At 42.2% G+C, this 20,882-nt stretch overlaps 1 protein-coding gene across 3 annotated transcripts; it reads left to right on the top strand.

Moving 5' to 3' along the window:
- The first annotated feature begins 649 nt into the window (after positions 1–649).
- Positions 650–20,200, top strand: NARF (nuclear prelamin A recognition factor). 3 transcript variants are annotated; one of them, XM_061377150.1, is made up of 12 exons: positions 650–716; positions 1,299–1,381; positions 1,834–1,914; positions 2,914–3,057; positions 4,806–4,938; positions 6,162–6,296; positions 11,104–11,222; positions 12,279–12,408; positions 13,111–13,183; positions 15,741–15,878; positions 16,467–16,624; positions 17,197–20,200. In XM_061377150.1, exons 2-12 carry the CDS (start codon positions 1,355–1,357, stop codon positions 17,436–17,438), a joined length of 1,380 nt encoding a protein of 459 aa, XP_061233134.1. In that variant the 5' UTR covers positions 650–716; positions 1,299–1,354; the 3' UTR covers positions 17,439–20,200. The 3 variants fall into 3 exon arrangements, with proteins under 3 accessions (XP_061233134.1, XP_061233135.1, XP_061233136.1); XM_061377151.1 differs by lacking the exon at positions 650–716 and adding an exon at positions 1,081–1,098; XM_061377152.1 differs by lacking the exons at positions 650–716; positions 15,741–15,878 and having other exon boundaries at positions 1,225–1,381.
- Positions 20,201–20,882: the final 682 nt, after the last annotated feature.

Genomic DNA, 20,882 nt, shown 5'->3' with positions numbered 1-20,882 from the left:
ACCAGAAGCATCCTACGTGATGCTCTGAGGCCTCCGAGGTTGTGGGAGGCTGGTGTGTGTGTGTTGAACGATGCTGTATGTTAGGAGGTGCGATTCCTGCCTGCGAACGGCAGCGCTAAGCCCTGTGTTTTGTTACAGGAGACGATAATGTAGCTGTTAAACACACCGGTAATGAAGTTGTGTTTAGAAACGTCCGTAGCGTTGTTTCATTTTAAAGGAACTGAGAGAAAACAAAAATGAGGGGGGAAAAACCCCTTTCTGTAACCGCAGAATTACGTTTATAAACATACACACAGAGGGATGCTTTAACAACACTCGAAGCGGCTCCAGCGCCGCAGCACTGCTCAGTGTCCGTAGGGCAGCGGCGACGCTCGGGGCCGCCGTGCCCCCACACCAGCGCAGTGCGGGGCAGTGCCCGCGGGGTGCGGTGCCCGGCAGGTCACAAGCCCGCTCCCGCTTTGCGGCCCGGGTGGGACCGAGCGGCGCAGGGGGGGTCCCGGTAGGGTTGTATCGCGGACGCGCGGCGGCGCGCTGCCGACGGCGGCTACGTGCCGCTGCTCAGGTCCACAATGAGCCCCGCCGCGCGGGGGGGCGGGGAGGCGGCGGGCCCAGCCGGGAACCTGCCGGCGACAAGGCGGAGGGCGAGGCGGTGCCGGCCCCGCCCGCTGCTGCGGCCAGCCTCCGCCCGCCGGGGACGCGACCGACGCGGCGGCGAGGTACGGTGTGCGGTTCCTCGTCCTTGCACCCCTGCTCCTTGGGGGTTCTTAGTGGCTGGGGTTCTTGGGTTCCCCCCACGCCGTGGAGTTGATGAGCTGTCCTTCCGTGTCGGCGGCGGGGTGCCAGGAGCCGAGGGTGCAGCAAGGAGGGTGTTGCGGTGGCAGAGCCGTCTCTGTTGACGGAGACGGGGCCGTGCTGTGGGGCGGCCGCCGCGCCTGGCGGGACCCCTTCCCCCGGGGGGGCCCTTCCGGTCGCCGAGCGGGTTTTGCCCCGCGTGTGTTCCAGGAGGGCTGCGGGCAGCGCTCGGTGCCCTCTGGCACCGCGTAACGGGCTGGGGCAGCGGGGAGGGAGGGGACGGCGGCGCTCGGTGCTTAATTACAGGTCAGGAAATTGCGGAGCACGCGAGGGGCGCGGCGGGGCCGCCCCGGGGGCTGCATTGGCTGCGGACGCAGGGCCCGCCCGGCGGGGGCGATACGGGGCAGGAGGCGGGCACGGCAACAAAGGGCGGTGGGGACGGGCGGGCGGGCGCTGGCAGTGCGTGGGGCTCACCGGCCTGCCCCGCTCTGCTCCTTGTCCTGCAGTCGCGGCGGCGAGGACCGCTCGGCAGCCGCGGCACGACCGGGGGTCGCCGGCGCAAATGAAGTGCGAGAACTGCACCAAAAAGGTGAGCGCGGCGGGGGCTGGCGTGTTCTCCCTTGGCCCTCGAGGCGCTGGTGTCCCGGTTTGCCCCGGGGGTGGAGCGGTAGTTGGCTGTCAGCTCCAAGGTCACCGGCCCCTCCGGCGCATAGCCCCGAGCCCCTTCCCTCGTCCGCGGCTCGGACGGGCGCGTAGTGCGGCGGGAGCGATGGGTCAGCTGCTGCCGTGCTCGGCTTAACCCCCCTTGGGACTACAAACCTTGTAAATACGATGGAGACAGTGAATTCTGAGGAGTTCTTTCCCCCCCGGAGCAAATGCATTTTGGTGACAAGGCGTTGCTTGTAAAGGTGTAGGTTTAACGTGGTAAAAAACTACAGATGAACTAGGTCAGTTTTTAAGAATACATGCAGTTGAGCAAAGATGTTCTGACTGAATGGTGAACGTATTCTGCATAATACAGGATTTTATGTTTTGTTTCAGGAATGCAGTAAAAAGCAGAAAAATGATGATACACAGAGTACATCTGTTGATGCACTGAGTTCAGGTGATGGTTTTGAAGAGGTAATGGTCCTTCTAAAAATCATAATGTACTTCTGTTTGTGTTCCTTTTTTGTTATGTGCCTCAAATGAGATTGTAAGTAGAGAACTTCCAAGTACTAAATACAACATGACTCCAGAAACAGTTGTAAGCAATTATGGGCACTTTTAGAATGAGAATCAAGAATCCTTAGGAAAGGTGACATACAAACCCCTTTACTATGCAAACACAAACCAAAAACTGAAGGTATAACTCTTTTGTGTATGTGTCAAAAACCTTACATCAAGTCTTCAAGACAGAGACAGAGCTTGCAAGGAGAAAAGAGGAGTTTTGGTAGTACACATGTACAGAATGTTTCCTTAGTCTTTACATTAGACAGACTTGGGTCACCTCCATTCTTCACCATAGAACTGTGTCCTTGGCAACAGGTTCTTCATAGGGGAATTAGTTATGTTGTAATTAAAAGTTGGCTGGTTATGTTGCTCCTCTACCTAAGAACTGCTTCTCCTCGCAGATGAGATGTCAATGTATCATAGCCAGAAGTATGAAACTCCTGCTCTTACAGTACGTGTTCAGTGTAGTTGTAGTGCTGCATTCTGATTGTTTTGCCTCGTGGTAAAGAGCCAAAGCCCTGTTGCTGTTAGGGAGGCACCTGGCTATTAAAGGTGTTTAACAGTGCAAGTAAAAGTTTTCTGAGTTGCTTGGGAAGTAGATTTCAAAGCTGACAGCTTTGAAATGTAATGCAAATCAAGTTACTAGAACACAGAGCAGGGGCCTAAATTTAGATCTGTGTTTACACTTAAACATTTTTCAGTTTCAGTGTAATAACAGGAGCAGAGCCATGAGGGCAAATAACTTCGATTACTTCTAAATAATCTTGGTTGTTATGCAGGTGTCATGAATTGTCTTGTTTGAAAGCAGTGACAGCACGTTTGCCCTTCAGCTGGGTCATTGCAGAGATCTTGAAAATTGGTTGATCACTGTTAAATACTTGTTTCCTTTTTTTTTTTTTGTTGTCCCAGAAAAATGAGTTTCCTGCATTGGCTAATGCTAAAATACTCCTTAGTGACTGCCTAGCATGTGACAGTTGTATGACATCGGAGGAAGGAGCCAGAGTTTTCCAGCAGAATCAGAAGGAGCTCTTTCGTATTCTTAACCTTAATAAGGTAAAGTGACACAAACACTAACACAAACACTAACACAATGCTTCCTGTGAGGAGGTGGCAATTACAGAATGACTAAGCAGCTTGCTTTCCCAAGGCACATAATGTGAACATTTGCAGGATAGGCTTTTTGCAGGGAGGAAGTGAAAACTGCAGGCAAGATGATTATGGAAGTGCTTAAAATAATTTTGCACTAGAGATGCAATATCACAGCACTTAACCTAAGTCACAGAATCCCAGCCTGGTTTGGGTTGGAAGGAACCTTAAAGCTCATCCAGTTCCAGCCCCCTGCCATGGACAGGGACACCTTCCACTAGAGCAGGTAGTTCCAAGCTGTGTCCAACCTGGCCTAGGGGAAAGCTGCAGCACCTGCAGTAGTAAAGTTTTTGGAAAACAACTACCTCATTGCTGTAATAATAAATTAGCCTGTGGCTCAGTGGGTATAAATACTCACATCTTCATCACTGGGACTGCTCTGGGTGGTTATCAAGCTGTGTTTCTGCAAATAGAATTGTTTTTAGTATATATGCAAGTGGAACATATTTGGAACAGAAGTTCTTGTCCACATTCTTAGCAAACTCACACAAATGTTCTGTTGCTCTCTTATTTTCTGCTGAGTTCTGGATTTCCTGGAAGCTGGTTGCTGTGTATGGTGCTCAGATGTTTAGATCTTAATACTGAATTATTTTAGTTGTGTTCCAGGCCTCTGTGTCCTTACTTGGTAAGCAAAAGCTACCAGAACTGATGATTTTTCTTAATCTGTGCAAGAGTGTTCTAAGTAAGGGGATTCCTTACATAGGGATTCAGGTTTCTCACAACTAGTTCAACTCTGGATGCAGTATGATAATTGTCATACATGATCTTCTCATGTAAGAAAGGGAAGAAAGCGCATGGGTGAAGGCCTGAAGTCTAGAGGCAGCCAGGTGCCTTCATCTAAACTTCAGGGGTCCAGCAGAGGACAGTGAGCAAGGAAAAGGCTTTCTGGGCAGTCACAAGCTCTATTTGAAGGGTCATTACACAGCATTTAGGGTGTGTATGGACAGACTATGGTCTGTAACCTTTTTAGGGTGAGATTTGTCTGTGGCATAGTTATAATTTCCAAGGTTTTCACTGATGTGGAAAACATCCCAACTGAAGGATTAGTCTTGAAGTAAATGTCACAGTCATCAGAGCTGTACGATGGCACACCTATTAGGGTCAGAGGGTTCTTCAGAGCCTACAAACACTGATTTGTGGAAGGTCCTGTCTTGCCAGTTTCCCTCAACAGCTTCAGTGATGGAGACACAGGAACTTTAACAAAGAATCAGATCTGTAATTTGCTGGGTTGGATTTGTATTTCCAGATGCCCATGCTCCTGTCAACATCAGTTATTCTAGCTGTTAATGTCTAAACATAGAGGTTTTTTTCATCTTTGCTGGAAGATTTCATGTCACTAGAATGTCATAGGTGCTGAATGTCTCTTAACTTCCCTTATGTCATTAGGTGACGAAGCACAGAATTGGCTTAGGGGGGTGTGGGTGTGAATTTCCCCAAGTTATATGAAAGAAACATCTACCCATGGTTCCAGATGAACACTGACAAGATCCGAGGAGCTGGCCTGCCCTCAGGAACCTTGATAGTTATTTCGGAGGTTTAGATGATACAGCTCACTGAAGCATAAGATGCTGAGGAAAAACAGGAAAAGGGAGGGAAAGTTGGGAGCTGTACCCTGTTGTAATCACAAACCTTGTTTTCTTTGTTTTATTTACTAGAAATGTGATACCTCAAAACACAAAGTGTTGGCAGTGTCTATATGCCCTCAGTCATTGCCTTATTTTGCTGCTAAGTTCAATCTCTCTGTGAATGATGCAGCCAAGAGACTCTGTGGTTTCCTCAAAAGTCTCGGTAAGTTTGGGTTTATGATGGTGGAGCAGAAAGGGTTTTTGCTTCCTCAGCAGAACTGCTTCTTACACAGTCAGAATGTGCTGTTTCACAATCTAGTGTTTGAAGTATGCACTCTGTGATATTAATGACAGTGCACAGCATGACATAACACTGGTTTCAGAAGCAGATTTATCTTGTTGATTGGAAAGGTCATAGAATAGAAGGACACGATAGAGCTGTCTTTGAAACCTTCACTACCAAGAAGTTGGGGATGGCTTGGTCATGAGCTTCAGTAAGATTTCCCCTTATTTTGTAACTTGAGGGAGGAGGGAATTCTTATCCTAAATGCCTTCCAGTCCTTTTGACACATTATATCTGTAGAAGAGTCTCAGTTCCTTTCCTGTAATTTGAAATTACATACAAGAACTGTTGTACCTGCCTGTTATATGTTAAACCTATGCTTCCTATGCTCTTTACATACAAAGCTTTATTTAAAAACCCCCAAAACTTTGTGTATAGGTTTGTGGGTTTTTTAATGTGGTTGAGGGAGGAAGGAAAAGGATAGCAGTAAACTGCTTCCTGATACATATATTTTTCGTAGTTTTTATGCATCTGTACCCAGTATATTTTCTTCATTTAGAGGGAATGCAGAGTCCTGGTGGGCCCCAGTTTTCTTATGGGCATTGATTATCTGTGCTCACTTGCTGCTGGGCTACGCTCAGTGTTACGTAGGCATGTGGGGAGGATATTGCTAAACAAGCAGACAGAAGGGCTCTGCAGCGGTGGTGATATGCTCCTGTTCCTTTGCAGGCAACTTCAGCAATGGGAGATACGCCTCATAAGTGGATGTATTTTTGTGGATAATGATACGAGACTTCAGTATGTCTTGTAAAGAATGCTCCTTTTCAGGAGTCACTGCAGATAGCCCAGGAGTGGCAAAATCCCATTCAATTAAACAAAAAGCAAGTAGATGTTGAAAGGCAGGCTTCTCCTAAGGAAGCAGACAACCATTTGGCATGTTGCTAGTCAGCAAGTTGGTGGTCCTTTTAAATTCATGACATAGAAGCCATGCATTGAAAAGCTGTCTTCTCTTTTAGACATTACTATTTGTGAAAGTTTGAAGAGGGAAAAGACTATACCCATTGATTCTCCCAAGATTTTCTGTAGATCTGGTGCTTGAAAAAAAGCCTGTGAGATGGAAAACACCCTAGTAATTCACTTTTCATTCCTTCTTTTCTTCATAGGGGTGCATTATGTATTTGACACCACTATAGCTGCCGATTTCAGTCTCCTGGAAAGCCAGAGGGAGTTTGTGCAGCGATATCAACGGAGGAACCAGGAGGAGCATGCCTTACCAATGTTTGCCTCTGCTTGCCCTGGTGAGAACTGGTTTCTCTGACCTTCCTGTGCTTCAGCCTAGTCTCATTGCAACTATCAAGGGACTAAGAGAAGTCATTTGGGAGCTTTATCTAAGTTATATCATTTTGGCTTTGCTTTTCAGTTACAGCAAATACCACACTCAGTACTTGTTACGGATAGTGCTGATCATCTGTAATGCATTTCAGTGCATTGCTAGAGGGGCCTGGTTTTGTGGGCTGTTGGGAGAGCAGAGTTAGTTTCCAATGAGCTTTCCTGTATGTTAGTGGCCATAAATGTAAACCATGCAAAGAACGGATGGGATCTGGTGCTGGATAAGGCATGTGTCAGTTTGGGGTAGGGACTTGTACAGTCAGATAGAAAGGTTGCAACAAATTCCCTGTCTGCACCTTACAGTCGTCTTCTGCTGGAGCTCTGTAAAAGGTGAGGAGTGTAAATTCTATTGTTGCTCTTCAAAAAAACACCAAACACCCAAACCCCCAACTTTGCTGTAGTCCACAGCCTCTGATAATGCAGTGAACCTGAACTATGGATTTTCTATGCTAGTGTTTATATGTGGTATTTATTAGTTGTATTTCTTTCTTCTGCTGTAGAAGAAGCATGTATTACATGTGAATCTCTGGGTGATGAAACTGAGGTGCAGAAGCACTGAGGTTTTTACTGCTTTGTGTAAGACCTTAGGAGAAATTAATCAAAACTGGAACTGAGGAGTTGGTGGCTGCTGCTGTTGCATTCAGACCAGAGTTGAACCAGGGCATTTCCTTACGGAAAAGAATCTTTAAGGAAATTTGTGAAGTGCTATAATTAAACCACAACCTCTGTTTTCTCAGGCAAAGTTTTGAACTTGCTGCTTAAGCCTAGGGGAATGTAGCACGTGACTTTACTGACTGTGAGGTGGTTATGTCTAATACTGCCAAAATAATTCCCACTTGAAACGTCACAGACCTGGCTCAGTAAATGCCTCACTCGTGAGAATTTTGCACCTGTAGTTTAATTGTTATGGAAGGAACCTGTATTTATCACAACTGAAAAGATGTGGAACATTGAGGCACTGTTTGCTTTTTCCATTTTTTAGCACACCATCATTTCAGTTTGAGTCACTTTCCTAAGAAGTATCAAAAAAGAGGTAAAAGTAACATCTTTGCCTACCCCCCTTCCATTAATGTTCCTGGTGTTGCTTTTCAAAAGGCAAATAAAAACACAAAAATACTTCTTTCTAGCTTTCATAGAATCATAGTTTGGGGTTCAAAGGGACGTTCAAGATCATATGGTTTCAGTAGAAATTGCCCAGAGAACAGCTTTGAAATAACCTAAGTGGGTTGCATTCTTTAAAGCAGTGTTAGGGTGACCAGAGAGTAAGACCCACCTTTGGTGATACCCAGAGTCTGCTGTTGTCACTGTTTTAAAGTTTAAATACTGCTATTTGAATCATACTTGTACTTTTCCCCTCCCCCCCTGCTACTGTTATCTTAGTGTTACCTCCTATCTTTAGAAGCAGACATACTGTGTTGGGTTTTCATGCAAAAGCTGTGAAGTTGAACCATCCCCCTGTTCCTTAGCTTTGTCTTGTACATGTTTCATTGAAAATACAAAACCTCAGGATTTCTTTTAGAACTTCTGAGCTAATCTTTATTTTCTTCATCTAGAAACTCAGCTCAGACGATCTGCTGCTTTTATTGGAATATTTTGAAGTAGTGGAGCACTTTTCTTGCCTGTTCTACAAAGGCTTGTTTCTGTTTGCAGTGCTAGTTCTGGTGTTGGCTGTCTGCTCTGCTGTAGGTGTTAGCAGAAGCACAGGTTTATTTCTATTTGTGGAAAACTGAACCAAAATGCCACTGTGAACCCCGTCTGAAAGCATATGGTGTTTCATTCCCATTGACAACAATTAGAGGGAAAAACCCACCCCATGATCAGTCATCTTTAAGCTTGTTCACTGCGTTGCCTCACTTTGTCTGGGTGCATTTGCTGTTCCTCATTCTCCTTCCTGTCTCTACCACCAGATCACATAAATTTGTTCCAGAGATGATGTTTACTGGGTGTGTTTATCACAAAATGGTTTTATATAGTTGTGTAGGTAGAAGGTCAATGTGAACTCAAGTGTAACTGCTTTACTCTTGCTTGTCTTCGGGTGAAACTTTTCAGAGAAATACCATCCTCTGCAGGAGTGGTCTGTCATGTAAAATCTACCATGAACAAAAGAGCATAGCCATATAGTCCCATAGCCTGATAAAAGGGCTTTTTGTCTCTTGTCTTAACTTGTTTACCTCTTCCTCCTGCTCTCAAAGTGAGCTGCTGGGGCAGGGAGAGAGTCTTGTTGAAAGTACAGCAGTGTAGCTACTGATTGTATATGATTGTATAATATTCCAGAAGTTATCTTCCTTAACTTACCAACTAGGTAAGCAAGGTGAAGCACTTGCTCTGTGAACCAGCCAGCATTCTTAATGCATTGCCAGCCTCTGAACTCTAGAACAGGTTAACAGGGCAGGCTTACAGCAGAAGTAGGAAGAATAACTGTTGAGGATTCACATGCTTTTGTCCCAGTCAATGAAACGAATTTCCTTTTACAGGACCAGTGTTTTACAGTAGCAAAAGTAGTCTTAGTTTTTCTGCACTTCATACTGATGAATGGATATTTATAGTGTGCATCTGTGATCTGCTCATGATAAACCACTGAAAATAATGTCTTCTGAAGTGCATCACAGTACATAAGAATTTAGAGTGATTTGTAGGGTTTTTTTTTGTTCTTTGATGCTAACACAAACCAACAAATGGCTGAGAATCTGAATGAGTTTCTGAAGGGTATAGGTCTGTATGGGTACAGAGGTACATTGATAAAAGAACTGGGTATCTTTGGCTTCCTGTAACCACAGCTCTGGAATTCAGCCTGGTTCATGAGTAGGCTGAAACAGTGTGTATGTGAAGTGCTGATAAATGCCTTATGCTCTCATTCACCAAGGCTGCTTATATAATGACACTGTGACTAATGGTCACTGTGGAGCTGGAACCACAAAGCACTTGTTCCATCTGTTGCAAGGAAAGAAGCAATTTAAGATTTAAAAAATTGCTTTGGACAACACTTGCCAGAAGCCTATTGGGAATTACGAAGATCTCTGTATAGTTCATGATTACAGTACCTAAACCATCCCAGTTAAAACCAGCCTCAGAGAGGAGTGCTGTGGTAGTTAATGGTGATAGTAGTTGCCATACAAGGAAGGACCTTCCAGGAATGCTACTGAAGTGCAAGGCAGATTTAAAAAAAAAACACTTAATTTTGGTTTTATTTTGTTTGAAGCTGGTTTTGCTCTGTTTTGACAGCACTTGAGACTAAAGCCATTTAAGAAATAGAATATGCATGTCATGCAGTATGTGCTAATACGGCCTTTGTACCAAGCACCAAGAAATTAAGTCCTTTGTTGCATGTAGTATCTTGGACATTAAGCAGGCTTCCTGTCAGAGTCTAGCAATTCAGTACAGTCCTGATTTGTAAGTCTACACTCCCTCGCTTTTTCTACAACAGAAATTAATGGTCGTTGAAGATAAGTCTTTGAGATTTCACGTGGAGTTCAGTATCTGTTCATCCTGAAGTCTGTACCTTAACAAGAATTGGCAATATCTAAACAGCTGGAGGATCCTTATGTTTCCCTAATACAACTTTCTCATTTTCATCAGTAAAATAACTACTCTGCTTCAGAGAGACAAACCAGCTAAACACCATCTGGATACCAGTTTTGTGCTGCTGTTGGCCTTTGTGTCAGTGTTCTGAGTTAAATGTTACTAAGCGTTTATACATATGTGTTAATTTCAAACTTAAGAATTAACCTACAGGTTTTACCTTTCCTGGCAGCATGCACTTCACAGAACTTCTTCTCTCTTATGTAAGCACTAGTTTGCCTGGAGATGAAAGACTTAAGTGTGATATTTTTTCACTGTCAGCATCAAAAGCAGGACATGTCCCTACAAGGCTGGGCCTGACACTTCTGTACAGTTCAGGTGTTTGGTTCTCAGACTGAGCTGTTGTTGCCAGTAAAAGTTACAGTGCCTTAGATAGAATTGCATACCCTAAATAAGTATCTTCATTTGCTCATTTGTTGGTTCCTGCCCTGAGAGATGGGGAATAATGGAACTTCTCTGCATGTTGGGGGTGGTGTGAATGGATATATGTAGCTTGTCATAGGCTGCATGCTGAAGGACTTGGGTGAAAGGGAGGGGGAACCCGTGAGTAACTAAGAATGTTTAATACAGAGAGGTTTCAGTGTGTGGTTGAGTGTGTGGGTGTTTCAGAAGGTGTGGCTATTCTAACAATAGTAAAAGAAGCCTTTTTTTTCCAGCTGTAATCCATCTGCATGTTATGATAATGCTTTCATGTGACTGCTGTTCTAGAGGAGGCAGGCTGGGTGCATGGGTATTAAATCTCAGGAAACAGAAGGTTTACAGTTAAGCAGCTGAACAGAGTACATTTGTTGTAGCTGGTGATCCAAGGTCTGAGGTCTGGAGGGTTAACCTGCGCTTTGTTAGCTGGGGCACAGTTCTTTCTGCTTTGTTAAATGTATGCATAAGGAAGGGTGTAATAGGTCATGAAGTTCAGTGGCTTTTAGGTCTAGAATTCACACACAGAGTTCCTGATAGCCAACTGTAAAGCATTATTAACAAAGCCTTGAGGTTTCCTACAGTTCCCAAGATGGGGCTTCCAGCCTACAGCTATGTCTCGCCTACTGTGAAGGTGTCTTCAGTTTTAAGAGCTGTTCTGTGACTGCTACCACTTTGCCATGCTTGTGTGTCACTTCTCACTGTGAGTCTCCGTTGTTCAAGGTTGGATCCGGTATGCTGAAAGGGTACTAACCAATCTTGTGACCTCTCACATTTGCACTGCAAAGTCTCCACAGCAGATCATGGGCTCCCTGGTGAAGGGTTACTTTGCCAGGCAGCAGGTAAGTAATTCTGATTAATTTTTACCACATTACTCTTCTAAAAAGAAGGCTAGTGGGGTTTAATACTGAATATAGGTCTCATAGAATCACAGAGTGGTTTGGGTTGGAAAGGACATTAAGATTATCAGTGCCAACCCCCTGCCATGGACAGGGACATCTCCCACTAGACCAGGTTGCTCAAGGCCATGTCGAACCTGGCCTTCAACACTGCCAGGGATGGAGCATTCACAATTTCCTTGGGCAGCCTGTTCCAGTGCCTCACCACTCTCACAGTAATGGTATTATAAAGTATATTCCTGAGTAGTTTGTCCTTTACTTGAATAAATGGTGCTCTGCTGCTATACCAGTGCTTGTGATAGTAAGAATGTACAAGGAACATCATTTTGTGTAATGCAGTGTGAACTAGCAGCAATCCTCAAGCTCCCAGTGCAACATGGATTTAGATACTTACAGATAAAATTAAATCCAGGATAGCTAAAGAGTTCTTGTTCATTATTGCCTGTGTAATTTTATAGCATAGCCAAAACAAGAGTGAAAGACAATAATGTACAAATTACCCTGTTGCGGATCACCAAAAGCATTATATCCTCGCAACTACCCTCATTATCCTCATTTTGTGTATTGAAAAAGTTGCTGTCCTTTTTATGTGTCCTGTTTTAACTGACTCCACATTATATAGGGAAGTATTGCTACCTCGCCACAGAGAGAAATATTGATGGGCTTGCTGTGGATGAGAGTGAATGGCAGGTAGAAAAGGAATTCTGAAGTCCTGACTTGCATTCACTCTCTAAGGTAGTCAGAAGCTGCAGCAAAATGTGGCCTGAGGAATAAGTAAAAGTTTCAGCCAGAAGACTGACTTTGGCTGGTTCTTGCTGTGCTTTGTGCCTTCTGGCAAATCACTTCAACTGTGTGCAGCAGTCTTTACATTTAATTGCTTGGGATTGATCACTGGTGTTACCTGTAGAGAGCTTATGCTGGTATTTTTGTCCTTGTCCTCCTTCAAAAGCTGCTTTTCTCTTCATGGAGATCACATGTGCTCTTTTCTGTGTTCCACAGAACCTGTCTCCTGATAAAATTTTCCATGTAGTTGTGGCGCCTTGTTATGACAAAAAACTGGAAGCCTTGAGGGAAGATTTCTACACTGCCTTGTATAATTCTCAAGAAGTTGATTGTGTCCTGACATCAGGTTAAAGCTTCTTTGAACTTACTATTTATAAAAATACAAGTGAATCACCACTGTTAGAATAGTCTTTATGCCAGACTTTGCTTTTTTCAAGTCTGCTTAAGTTGTAAGGTTGGCTGGTTTTCTGCTGTAAAAATAAGCACGTGTTTTTGTGGTACTGGTAGCACAGGTGTTGTATAGGGAAGATAAAGTGAAAAAATGCTGTCCTTCTAATTTGGTATTCATCTGAAAACAAGATTCAGGTATTTGGTTTTGTCAGCCTCGTGAGAAAGTTAAGAGTTATGCAAATCCATAGTTAAAACTGTTGTCTTCCCTGTTTGTAGTTACTATTTAATCTCTACTGAGGCTATTCTTAACATTCCAAGTGCACAGCATCAGTGGCTTTTTGATGTGGCTCTTCTCTTTAGGCTTCATGTCCAAACTACATACTCACCTTTTCCTCCTGCAGTGGAGAAACATGTTCCAAACTTCACCTGACAGGCTGAAGTATAGCTTTATGCAGAGTTTGGAGCAAGCTGAAGGCCTTTTTTTGTCAGGGCTGGAAGTGTCAGGCTTCTCAGTTACTAGAGAGAACTGACTCTAGAAAGAATCGCAGAAGATGACTATAAGCACATATAAATGTTAGGATACTGATCTCTTAAACAGAGGCACAGCACATGTATTTTGCTTAATCTTGAAAGTAAAATGTGGTATGTTTCCCTACAGGTGAAATTGTCCAAATAATGGAACAGAAAAATGTGTCTATGAAAGATGTGACTGAAGTATCTGTAGATACTTTGTAAGTAGTTCTGTAATTGGTTGATTCCTTATTCTGATGACAGATAGCACCACCTTTGAGCATACTCAACATAAATATAAAACTTCTCAAAAGAATACTTTTTTCCTTTTTTAAAGAAAAAAAGGCCTGCATCAAAACCTGAGTGTACTAAAGCCTCATCCTTTATATAGTGACCAAAGAGCTCCAAAGTATTCTTACATATTCATTGCTATATATAAAATTAATATGGAACAGAGAATATAGAACTGTATATACTGTGTAAATACAGAGCAGTTAATTTGAGGTTATGATCCTTATCTAGTGACTCCTTTAAATTTTGTGATTTTTGGAGACTTGGGTAGCTCCTTATTTCTATTTGATGCAGTAATATTACATTGGACTCTGTCAAGTTCCCAGCTTGCTCCTAAATGTGACTGGGGATGCTGACCTCATTCAGTGCTCTCCTGGGCTTGAGCTTGTATAGAGCTGGACAGTCTCGCCTGCCCTCTCCAACTCCTGGGCCTCACAGAAAGATGCTGGGATGCAGCCATGGGGCTGACCATCTGTTCTGTGTTTTCCCTCTCATTCAGAGCAGCATCTTGACAGTAAATTTCCACTTTCCCTGATATGTTCATGTGGAATTGATTCCTTTCAGGAAATGATTTTATTATTTTTTTTTACTGAAGACAGCAGGTTTTCAAGATTAGATAAAATTGAGATGTGCTTTAGATGAAAATCACACAAAGCACTGAAGAGGTTCTGTTTACTTCATGACTGACTCACCACAAAGCAGCTTACATATTTTAATTCTCAGGCTTAGTTACAAAGGCTGGGCTCGCTACTTGCTGATCTTTGTTCAAGTGTGACAGATGTTACTTGGTATCTTTCCAAGGTGATGGCAGTGGAGCAATCACCATGATTTCTTGCACAAAATAGCCTTGGAAATGTAAAAAAAACAAAAATATCCTTTCCACTTTGCCCTGCTTGGAGCTGATCTGGACTGGAGAAGTTTAAGTGGTACTGTGGTAGCATTTTCAGAGCTATGTTTGTACTGTAGCTCCTATGATCACTTCTACCAGAGATTGCTACATAGAATTACATAAATAAAGTTCTTACAGACGTAATTACATAGAGATAGTAATTTATTTATAAGTCAGCCTGTCCAATGAAAGAACAAGCTCTCATTCAGAATACACTAGTTTTATTGGATCAGTTCCTGTTGGAAAGTAATGTTAATTTTTAGAAGGATAATCTGATAATACTGGTTGATGCTGTGAGACCTGATGATGTGAATATTTGCTCTTCTGGGGTCTTAAAAGTAGATTTTGCAGAAAAAATTATATAACTTGAACTCTTAAGACAAGTCCTAGCACAGTAGCAATTTGTGGTAAAGTGCTTCGTATTAAAAGGTAGCATGAACTAAGTAACTCGAGTTTGAGTTCTCAACTCACTTTGGTGGTTAGAGAATGCAAGCAAATAACAGTTGGCTAAAATTATGAGACATGTCATGAAACAAAATCACTCAAGGTTATTAAACAGAAGTTGCAGTAGATGCAGTGGCATGGCATAGGGGCGACAGACACACTGCATTTGTAAACTTTGGCTCATTAGTGATGAAAATAGTTCCCCATCATTATTAAAACTTCAGCATTTTCTGTGAGGTGTTTGCTGGGGTAATTTTCCCTTTGGTTTGGTGGTTAATGCTGTACTCAGAGTGCTGCTCAGGCACTGGCTAGTGGTGTGGGCCAGGAAAGGTCATGTCTGGATGTTCTGGGAAGAAGGTAATTATATCTAGAGAGGCCCTTACATGTAAGAGCAAAGGACATAATCTGTTTGCTAAGCTGAAGACGAATACCCATTCCTGAAACAAGTATTGCCACACACCCCTATTGATTTCTCCCTTCTGAGCCTTCAGAGCAGCAGCCTTTGGCCACCACCAGCACACATACCAGTGCAGTTTGTAATCCAGCCACTTGTGCTCACCAGTGCTGGTTTTAACAGAGGGAGAAGTGGACCTCCAGGTGGATAGGATGCCCATGGGGTATGATCTCACCAAATTTCTTTCCTGAACCATAGTGTAGCACTGGCCATAAAGGTACAGTCTTCTCACCTGGTTGTAACTGTACTGATTGGTACACTATGCACAGACAATAGATGCATAACACTGTGACAAGCAGCTCCTGGAGCAGGAGGGTTGTAAACAAAGGCTGGTAACTTCTGAAGTACTTTTATATTTTCACAAGCTAAAACTGAGGTTTTTTCCCCAGAAATGTTTCCTGAGCAGTGAATGGCTGTTGGTTACCAAGTCTTTAGGGTGTGTCAAATGTGCATTCTTACAAACTACTGTTTGAGGTTTGTGAACATGGAAAGTCCTGCAGCCCTTTATTAGGGCTTTTTCTTTCATCATCTTACTGCTGTCCTGAATAGTTGTTTGGTTTTTTAAGCTGTAATAAATAAAAATGTCAATATATTCTCACTGCTATACAGCTCTTTGGTGGGGGAGACAAAGGGGAAATGTACTACTTCATTGAAGTGAAAGAATGACATTTTGGAGCTGATCTTTCTGTTGTTTTCTAAGGTTTGATGACATGAAGGAGGGAGATGTAGTAAGGCATGATGGGAAGAGATCTGATGGTTACCTGGAGCACATTTTTAAATACGCTGCAAAGGAGCTTTTTGGCATGGAGGTCAAGGAAATCACCTACAAAGCATTAAAGTAAGATTGGGTTTTGTATTCTTGTTGTGTAGGATGGACTAGTAAGAATAGAGTAGAATACTTGCAGTTGGAAGGGACCAGCAATGATCATCCAGTCCAGCCTGACCAAGTTAAAGCAAGTTAAGGGCATTGTCCAAATGCCTTCTTGAACACTGCCAGGTTTTGGGGCATTGACTACCTCTCTAGAAAGCCTTTTCCAGTGTTTGGCTGTTGTCTCTGTGAAGAAATGGTTCCTAATGTCCAGTCTGAACCTCTCCTTTATTTAGTGCTACTTGAACCATAATGCAGTTTTGTTCATCTGACTCTTACTGCTTATAGGCAGTTACATGTTCCCTGTAAATCTCTTGCCATCAAGTAGCTCCTGCTAGCTTTAATTTTATTAAGTTACCTATGCTTAAAAATTAAGTATAATTCTGTTCTGAAATTTCAACTCCAGCTTCTGCTAACTCAAATTTCTAAACTGGAAGAGTTGACCTTAATCTCACTGTTACACTTGTTCTGCTCTCTCCAGGATATCCAAATATAACAATGTTGGATCATTCTTTTGGTGATGCAGGGGTTTAAAATGTTCTCTGTGTATCTTTATAGGAACAAGGACTTCCAAGAAGTTACCCTTGAAAAGGATGGTGAGACAGTGCTGCGTTTCGCAGCAGCTTATGGCTTTAGAAATATCCAAAACATGGTTCTGAAGATGAAAAAAGGAAAGTTTTTATACCATTTTGTAGAAGTCCTTGCCTGCCCAGGAGGTAAGAATAATTATGGATTCACAATTGTTCCACACTCGTATCTTGAATCCCAAAGGAAAGTTATCTTACAGCCAGGCACTTGATTTCTTAATTCTCCTCTTAATAATCTAAAGTGCTGATTATTGAATGAAGGGTCCAGGATACCAATTACATGGGCAGGGTTGGCTCAGAAATTTATGGGGGTTTCTAAAGTGATCCACAATGTTATTTGCTCTCTTCTGACATACAAGTAAGTGACAGCATCGCTCTTATGATAACTTCAAACCTCAGAGGAAATACTCTGAAATGGTCATTGTCAAGGGCAAGAAAAGACAAGGAAAATAATTAAGATCATAAAACCATGGAAAGGCTGATAAAGATTGTTGATATGGAAACCTCATTTACATTAAGATGATGTTGATATTGGAGTTGCTTCCTGTAAACACAAATTCTAACAGGATGGGCGGTAGCTTATGTAAAGAGACAACTTTTTTTCCAAAAAGTTGGGGAGGGGGGAATTCAGGTTAATGAACTTCCTCTTCATACCAAATCTCCATCAACCTTACGGCTTCTTTTCTTTCCTTTTTGCTAAGGGTGTCTAAATGGAAAAGGCCAGGCACAAGCTGAAGATGGAAAACCAGATAAAGCACTGCTGAACCAGATGGAAGAAGTGTATGCTGCAATACCTGTCAGACTTCCAGAAACCAATGTGCATGTACAAAAGATGTACCAGGACTGGCTGGAAGGCATGGACTCTAAAAAAGTCCAGGAGACTTTGCACACCACATACAGTGCAGTCAATCAAACAGCAAGCAGTTTGGATATCAAATGGTAATAAATCCAACTAGTAAAAGATTTGCTTAGGTTAGTTACAGATTCAGCACTGGAAACATTCTATGCAATCGCAGATGCTATGCACTAGCCAAGTGTATGAATGAGACGCTTCCCAGTTGTGGATTATTACTTGTGAAGAACAATTGCTTTTTAAAACCAGAAAGAAGTCTCCAAAAACCCTGGTTCCTGCCATTGCCATTTAATTCTTCCTGTGTATAATCTCCTGTGTATAATGGATTTCTTTATTCAAAAGTGTGACCTTGTAAGGTACTTAAGCACTCTCTGCCAGGGGCACGGAGTGTAATTCCTGATGAAGTTACTCCCAGAATTGAAGGGTTCCCTTCACAAAACGGGCTCCCCTGGGAAGGTGAGATTATTCTACTCATCTTCCTAGGTATGCATTTCCTTTCATAATGGGGAAAACAGTCCTGAATTTCAGAATTGCAGTTGTTGTGAAGTAACTTGGGATTTACTTGCCTTCTTAACAGCCCCTTTACAGGGATAAATGTGTATATGGAGAATTGGCATGAATTAATATATGCCCTGTCACCATATTTAACAAAAACTGCTCAGTTGCAGACTTGTCACCATTCCTTACTGATGCGATGTTTTGTAAGGAACAAAATGCTTCATCTACACTCAACTTGGGGAAACTAATGCTAAATGGTTACAGTGCAATCCTTCATTCGGAATAGTTCCAGATAGGTTGGGCAGTACAGAAAGAGAACTTTCTTTTCTTGTGAGGTTTTCTTAGAAACTTGCAGCTAGGAAGAGTGGTGCTGCTTGCTTTGGCAGGCTTTGTTCAAAGAGTGAAACATGCATATGCACTGTCATGTGAGCACATGCATACTGCAGCTTTGCCAGGTTTGCTGAGGCAGGCTTCCAGCACTTTTTACTCTCTCATGTTTTGTTACACAGAATACCAGATTGTTCTTCCATTTATCTCCAGTTGACAGACTTCTATAAAAATAACTTAATGGAGTGCCTCTGAAAAAAGCCACTTAGCCATGCCTGTGAGCTCCTCGAAGTCAGCATCATGAATTTTGGTGTGCTTACTTTAGGTATGCTGTAGAGGTTTCATTCAAAGTGGTATTTGCATGCAAGCTTTTCCTGCAACCTCAGGAGTATGTATTCAAGTACTCAAGAATGTAATGGATGAAAAGACACCCTACTGCCACACCTTAGATTTTCCTAGTAGCAATGGATTTGCTCAGGATTAATGGCTGTTTGAAGCTGGCAAAATTTCAGCTTTCCTTTTCCAGTCTGAAAGTGGGGATGGGCTTTTTTAATCATTTCAGACAGTTTGAATGAATATTCTTGTAAACTTCGTAATGTCACAATTGCTTGTATGAGTAAGACCTAATACTGCAAAAACCCATGTGTATTTGAAATCCTCATTTAACTTGAACACAGTGGATGGGAAAAAGGCATCAGTGAAGTCAGTGCAAGTTCTTGCATTGGCTAAACATCAAACAACATGTGTTGAGAGAGTCAAAAGGAGAGAGCCAGACCTAAGTGTGTTACCCTGATGACAAGAGAGTTCTCTTAATGTGAAGCTGTTGATGGAATTGCAGCTTTCAGTTGGACCTCCACCTAAGTAACATTTCAGTTGGAGGGATGTTTTCTTTCAAGTATAAACGAATTTGATTACTGTGCTACCCAAATGCACACAATGAGATTACACCCATAAATTAGCCTTTGTAAATTGTTCCTTGTAATAATAAAAACATTATGCTTATGTGGTGCAATATCAGAACATCTACAGAAATCTACCTCTGTACAGGAAGGGAGTCCAGAAATCGTGGAAAGATCTATGTATAGCCAGAACTGTAGTAAATATCTCCTAAATAACGATGGTGGTGTTGCATGATATTTCTGAACAGATGATAATTTCTGAACAGATTACTTCTAGAAGCAACGTCCAGCTCTTTTGGTCTGAATTTCTTTGTCATGATTTCCTCCAAAAACTTAAACAGAATTATCTTGTAAAAAAAAAAAAAAGTGGTCTTGTTCTGTTTGTATACACGTTTCTATGTATATATGATGGCATGTTTAAATTATATTGCTTCAGTTCTCTGTATAGTACGCTTTTTTTTTTTTTTATGTGCATATACTGGATGGAATGGTATGAAAAAGTTGTTTGCTGTTCTGGTGGAATCTTTACAAAACTACACAAGAGCTGCCTTGCAATTCTGAAAGGACACCCTTGAACTGATTGTACAACTTGGAAACGTTCCTCTTGTGTAGGTGGTGCTGCCACCTGTGTTCTGACATTGTGCTTGCCTGGGGCACTGAAGGGCCTTGCTTCTCGTGGTAGTGGGAGTCATTAGGAATGGGCCAGTAGGTGAAATAAATCTATGATGTGCTGTGCTCCCATAAGAAGGGAAACCGGTGGCTAAATCAGTGCATAAAATAAACTTCTTCAGTTTAATCCACCATTTCTTCCATCTACTCAAGTGTTTTAACCTATTGAGATGGTAGCAATGTAAAACTGCTAGATGATTTGTCTGCTACAGTATGTTTTTAAAGACAAGACATCTAACTGCAGCTTTTATTGGCTAGATGGAATGTCTGTATAATAGCTAGTGACTGATGATAGTATTTTATTTGGTCAGCTTTTGTTTTATAAGACTTGGAAGTAAAACTGATTTTGAGGTTTTAAAGCCCTTTTCTTAAAGTGCCAGTTGAAAAGAAAAAGATTTCTCTGTTAACTGTAGTGAATATTTCTCCCTCTGCCTTGCTACACTGAAATTTTAACATATATCAGAAAATCTTGTTTGGACGATTCACATACAGTGAAATAGTTAAGGTTAAATTCTGGCTTTTAAATCTACAGTTGGGAAGTTTGTTGTTCTTGACAACATGTGTTTCTAGCCACATTTTGAAAATAAAGCATTATTTAGTTCCCTAGTATGATTTTGGCAACTAATAATTTCCATTGCTACTGCCTCTTCAGCAATAGGAAAAGTTCCTCATGGTCACAGCCACAGTGCTTTACTTCTGAGCTGAATGTTGTGCTGAGACAGTCTCGCCTCTACACAATTTTTAGAAAACCCTAAATTGGAGGCATTGCAGGAAAGTAACTGGAAATGCTGAATTCATTTGGAAATTGTCTTGAGGTATTACTGACTTAAGCATATCAAGTGCTTGATGCCTTGCATTATATCACTTTATTCTGAGACTGCTATATCAAGGGGTATGTGTTGAGAAGCCCTCTTGCTATGCCTTCTCCAGTTTTTGCCTCAGCCTCAGCACCTCATGTTTGTCCACTACAGTGACAACACAGACAGACATGGGCTGTGTTATCACTTAGAGTAATATATCTATATATTGATATATCTGTATATAACGGATATATCTGTAGGCAGCAGTCTCAGCTGGAATATATTTCAATAATGTTACCTAAATTTTGGTGCTTTGTATTCAAATACAGCATGACCATGAA

The sequence above is a fragment of the Neopsephotus bourkii genome, unplaced genomic scaffold (assembly GCF_033783945.1).
Source record: "Neopsephotus bourkii isolate Nb327-2 ecotype Australia unplaced genomic scaffold, CSIRO-AGI_Nbou_v1 NB_1749, whole genome shotgun sequence".
Taxonomy (NCBI): domain Eukaryota; kingdom Metazoa; phylum Chordata; class Aves; order Psittaciformes; family Psittacidae; genus Neopsephotus; species Neopsephotus bourkii.
The sequence above is the reverse complement of the archived record's forward strand: the minus strand, read 5'-3'. Positions and strand labels throughout refer to the sequence as shown.

Bases quoted from the DNA above. Each gene is read 5' to 3' on its own strand.
- NARF (XM_061377150.1), top strand. From the start codon at position 1,355: ATGAAGTGCGAGAACTGCACCAAAAAG. The intron at 3,058-4,805 runs GTAAAGTGACAC...TTTATTTACTAG, and splicing joins GTATTCTTAACCTTAATAAG to AAATGTGATACCTCAAAACA. The intron at 6,297-11,103 runs GTGAGAACTGGT...CCGTTGTTCAAG, and splicing joins GTTTGCCTCTGCTTGCCCTG to GTTGGATCCGGTATGCTGAA.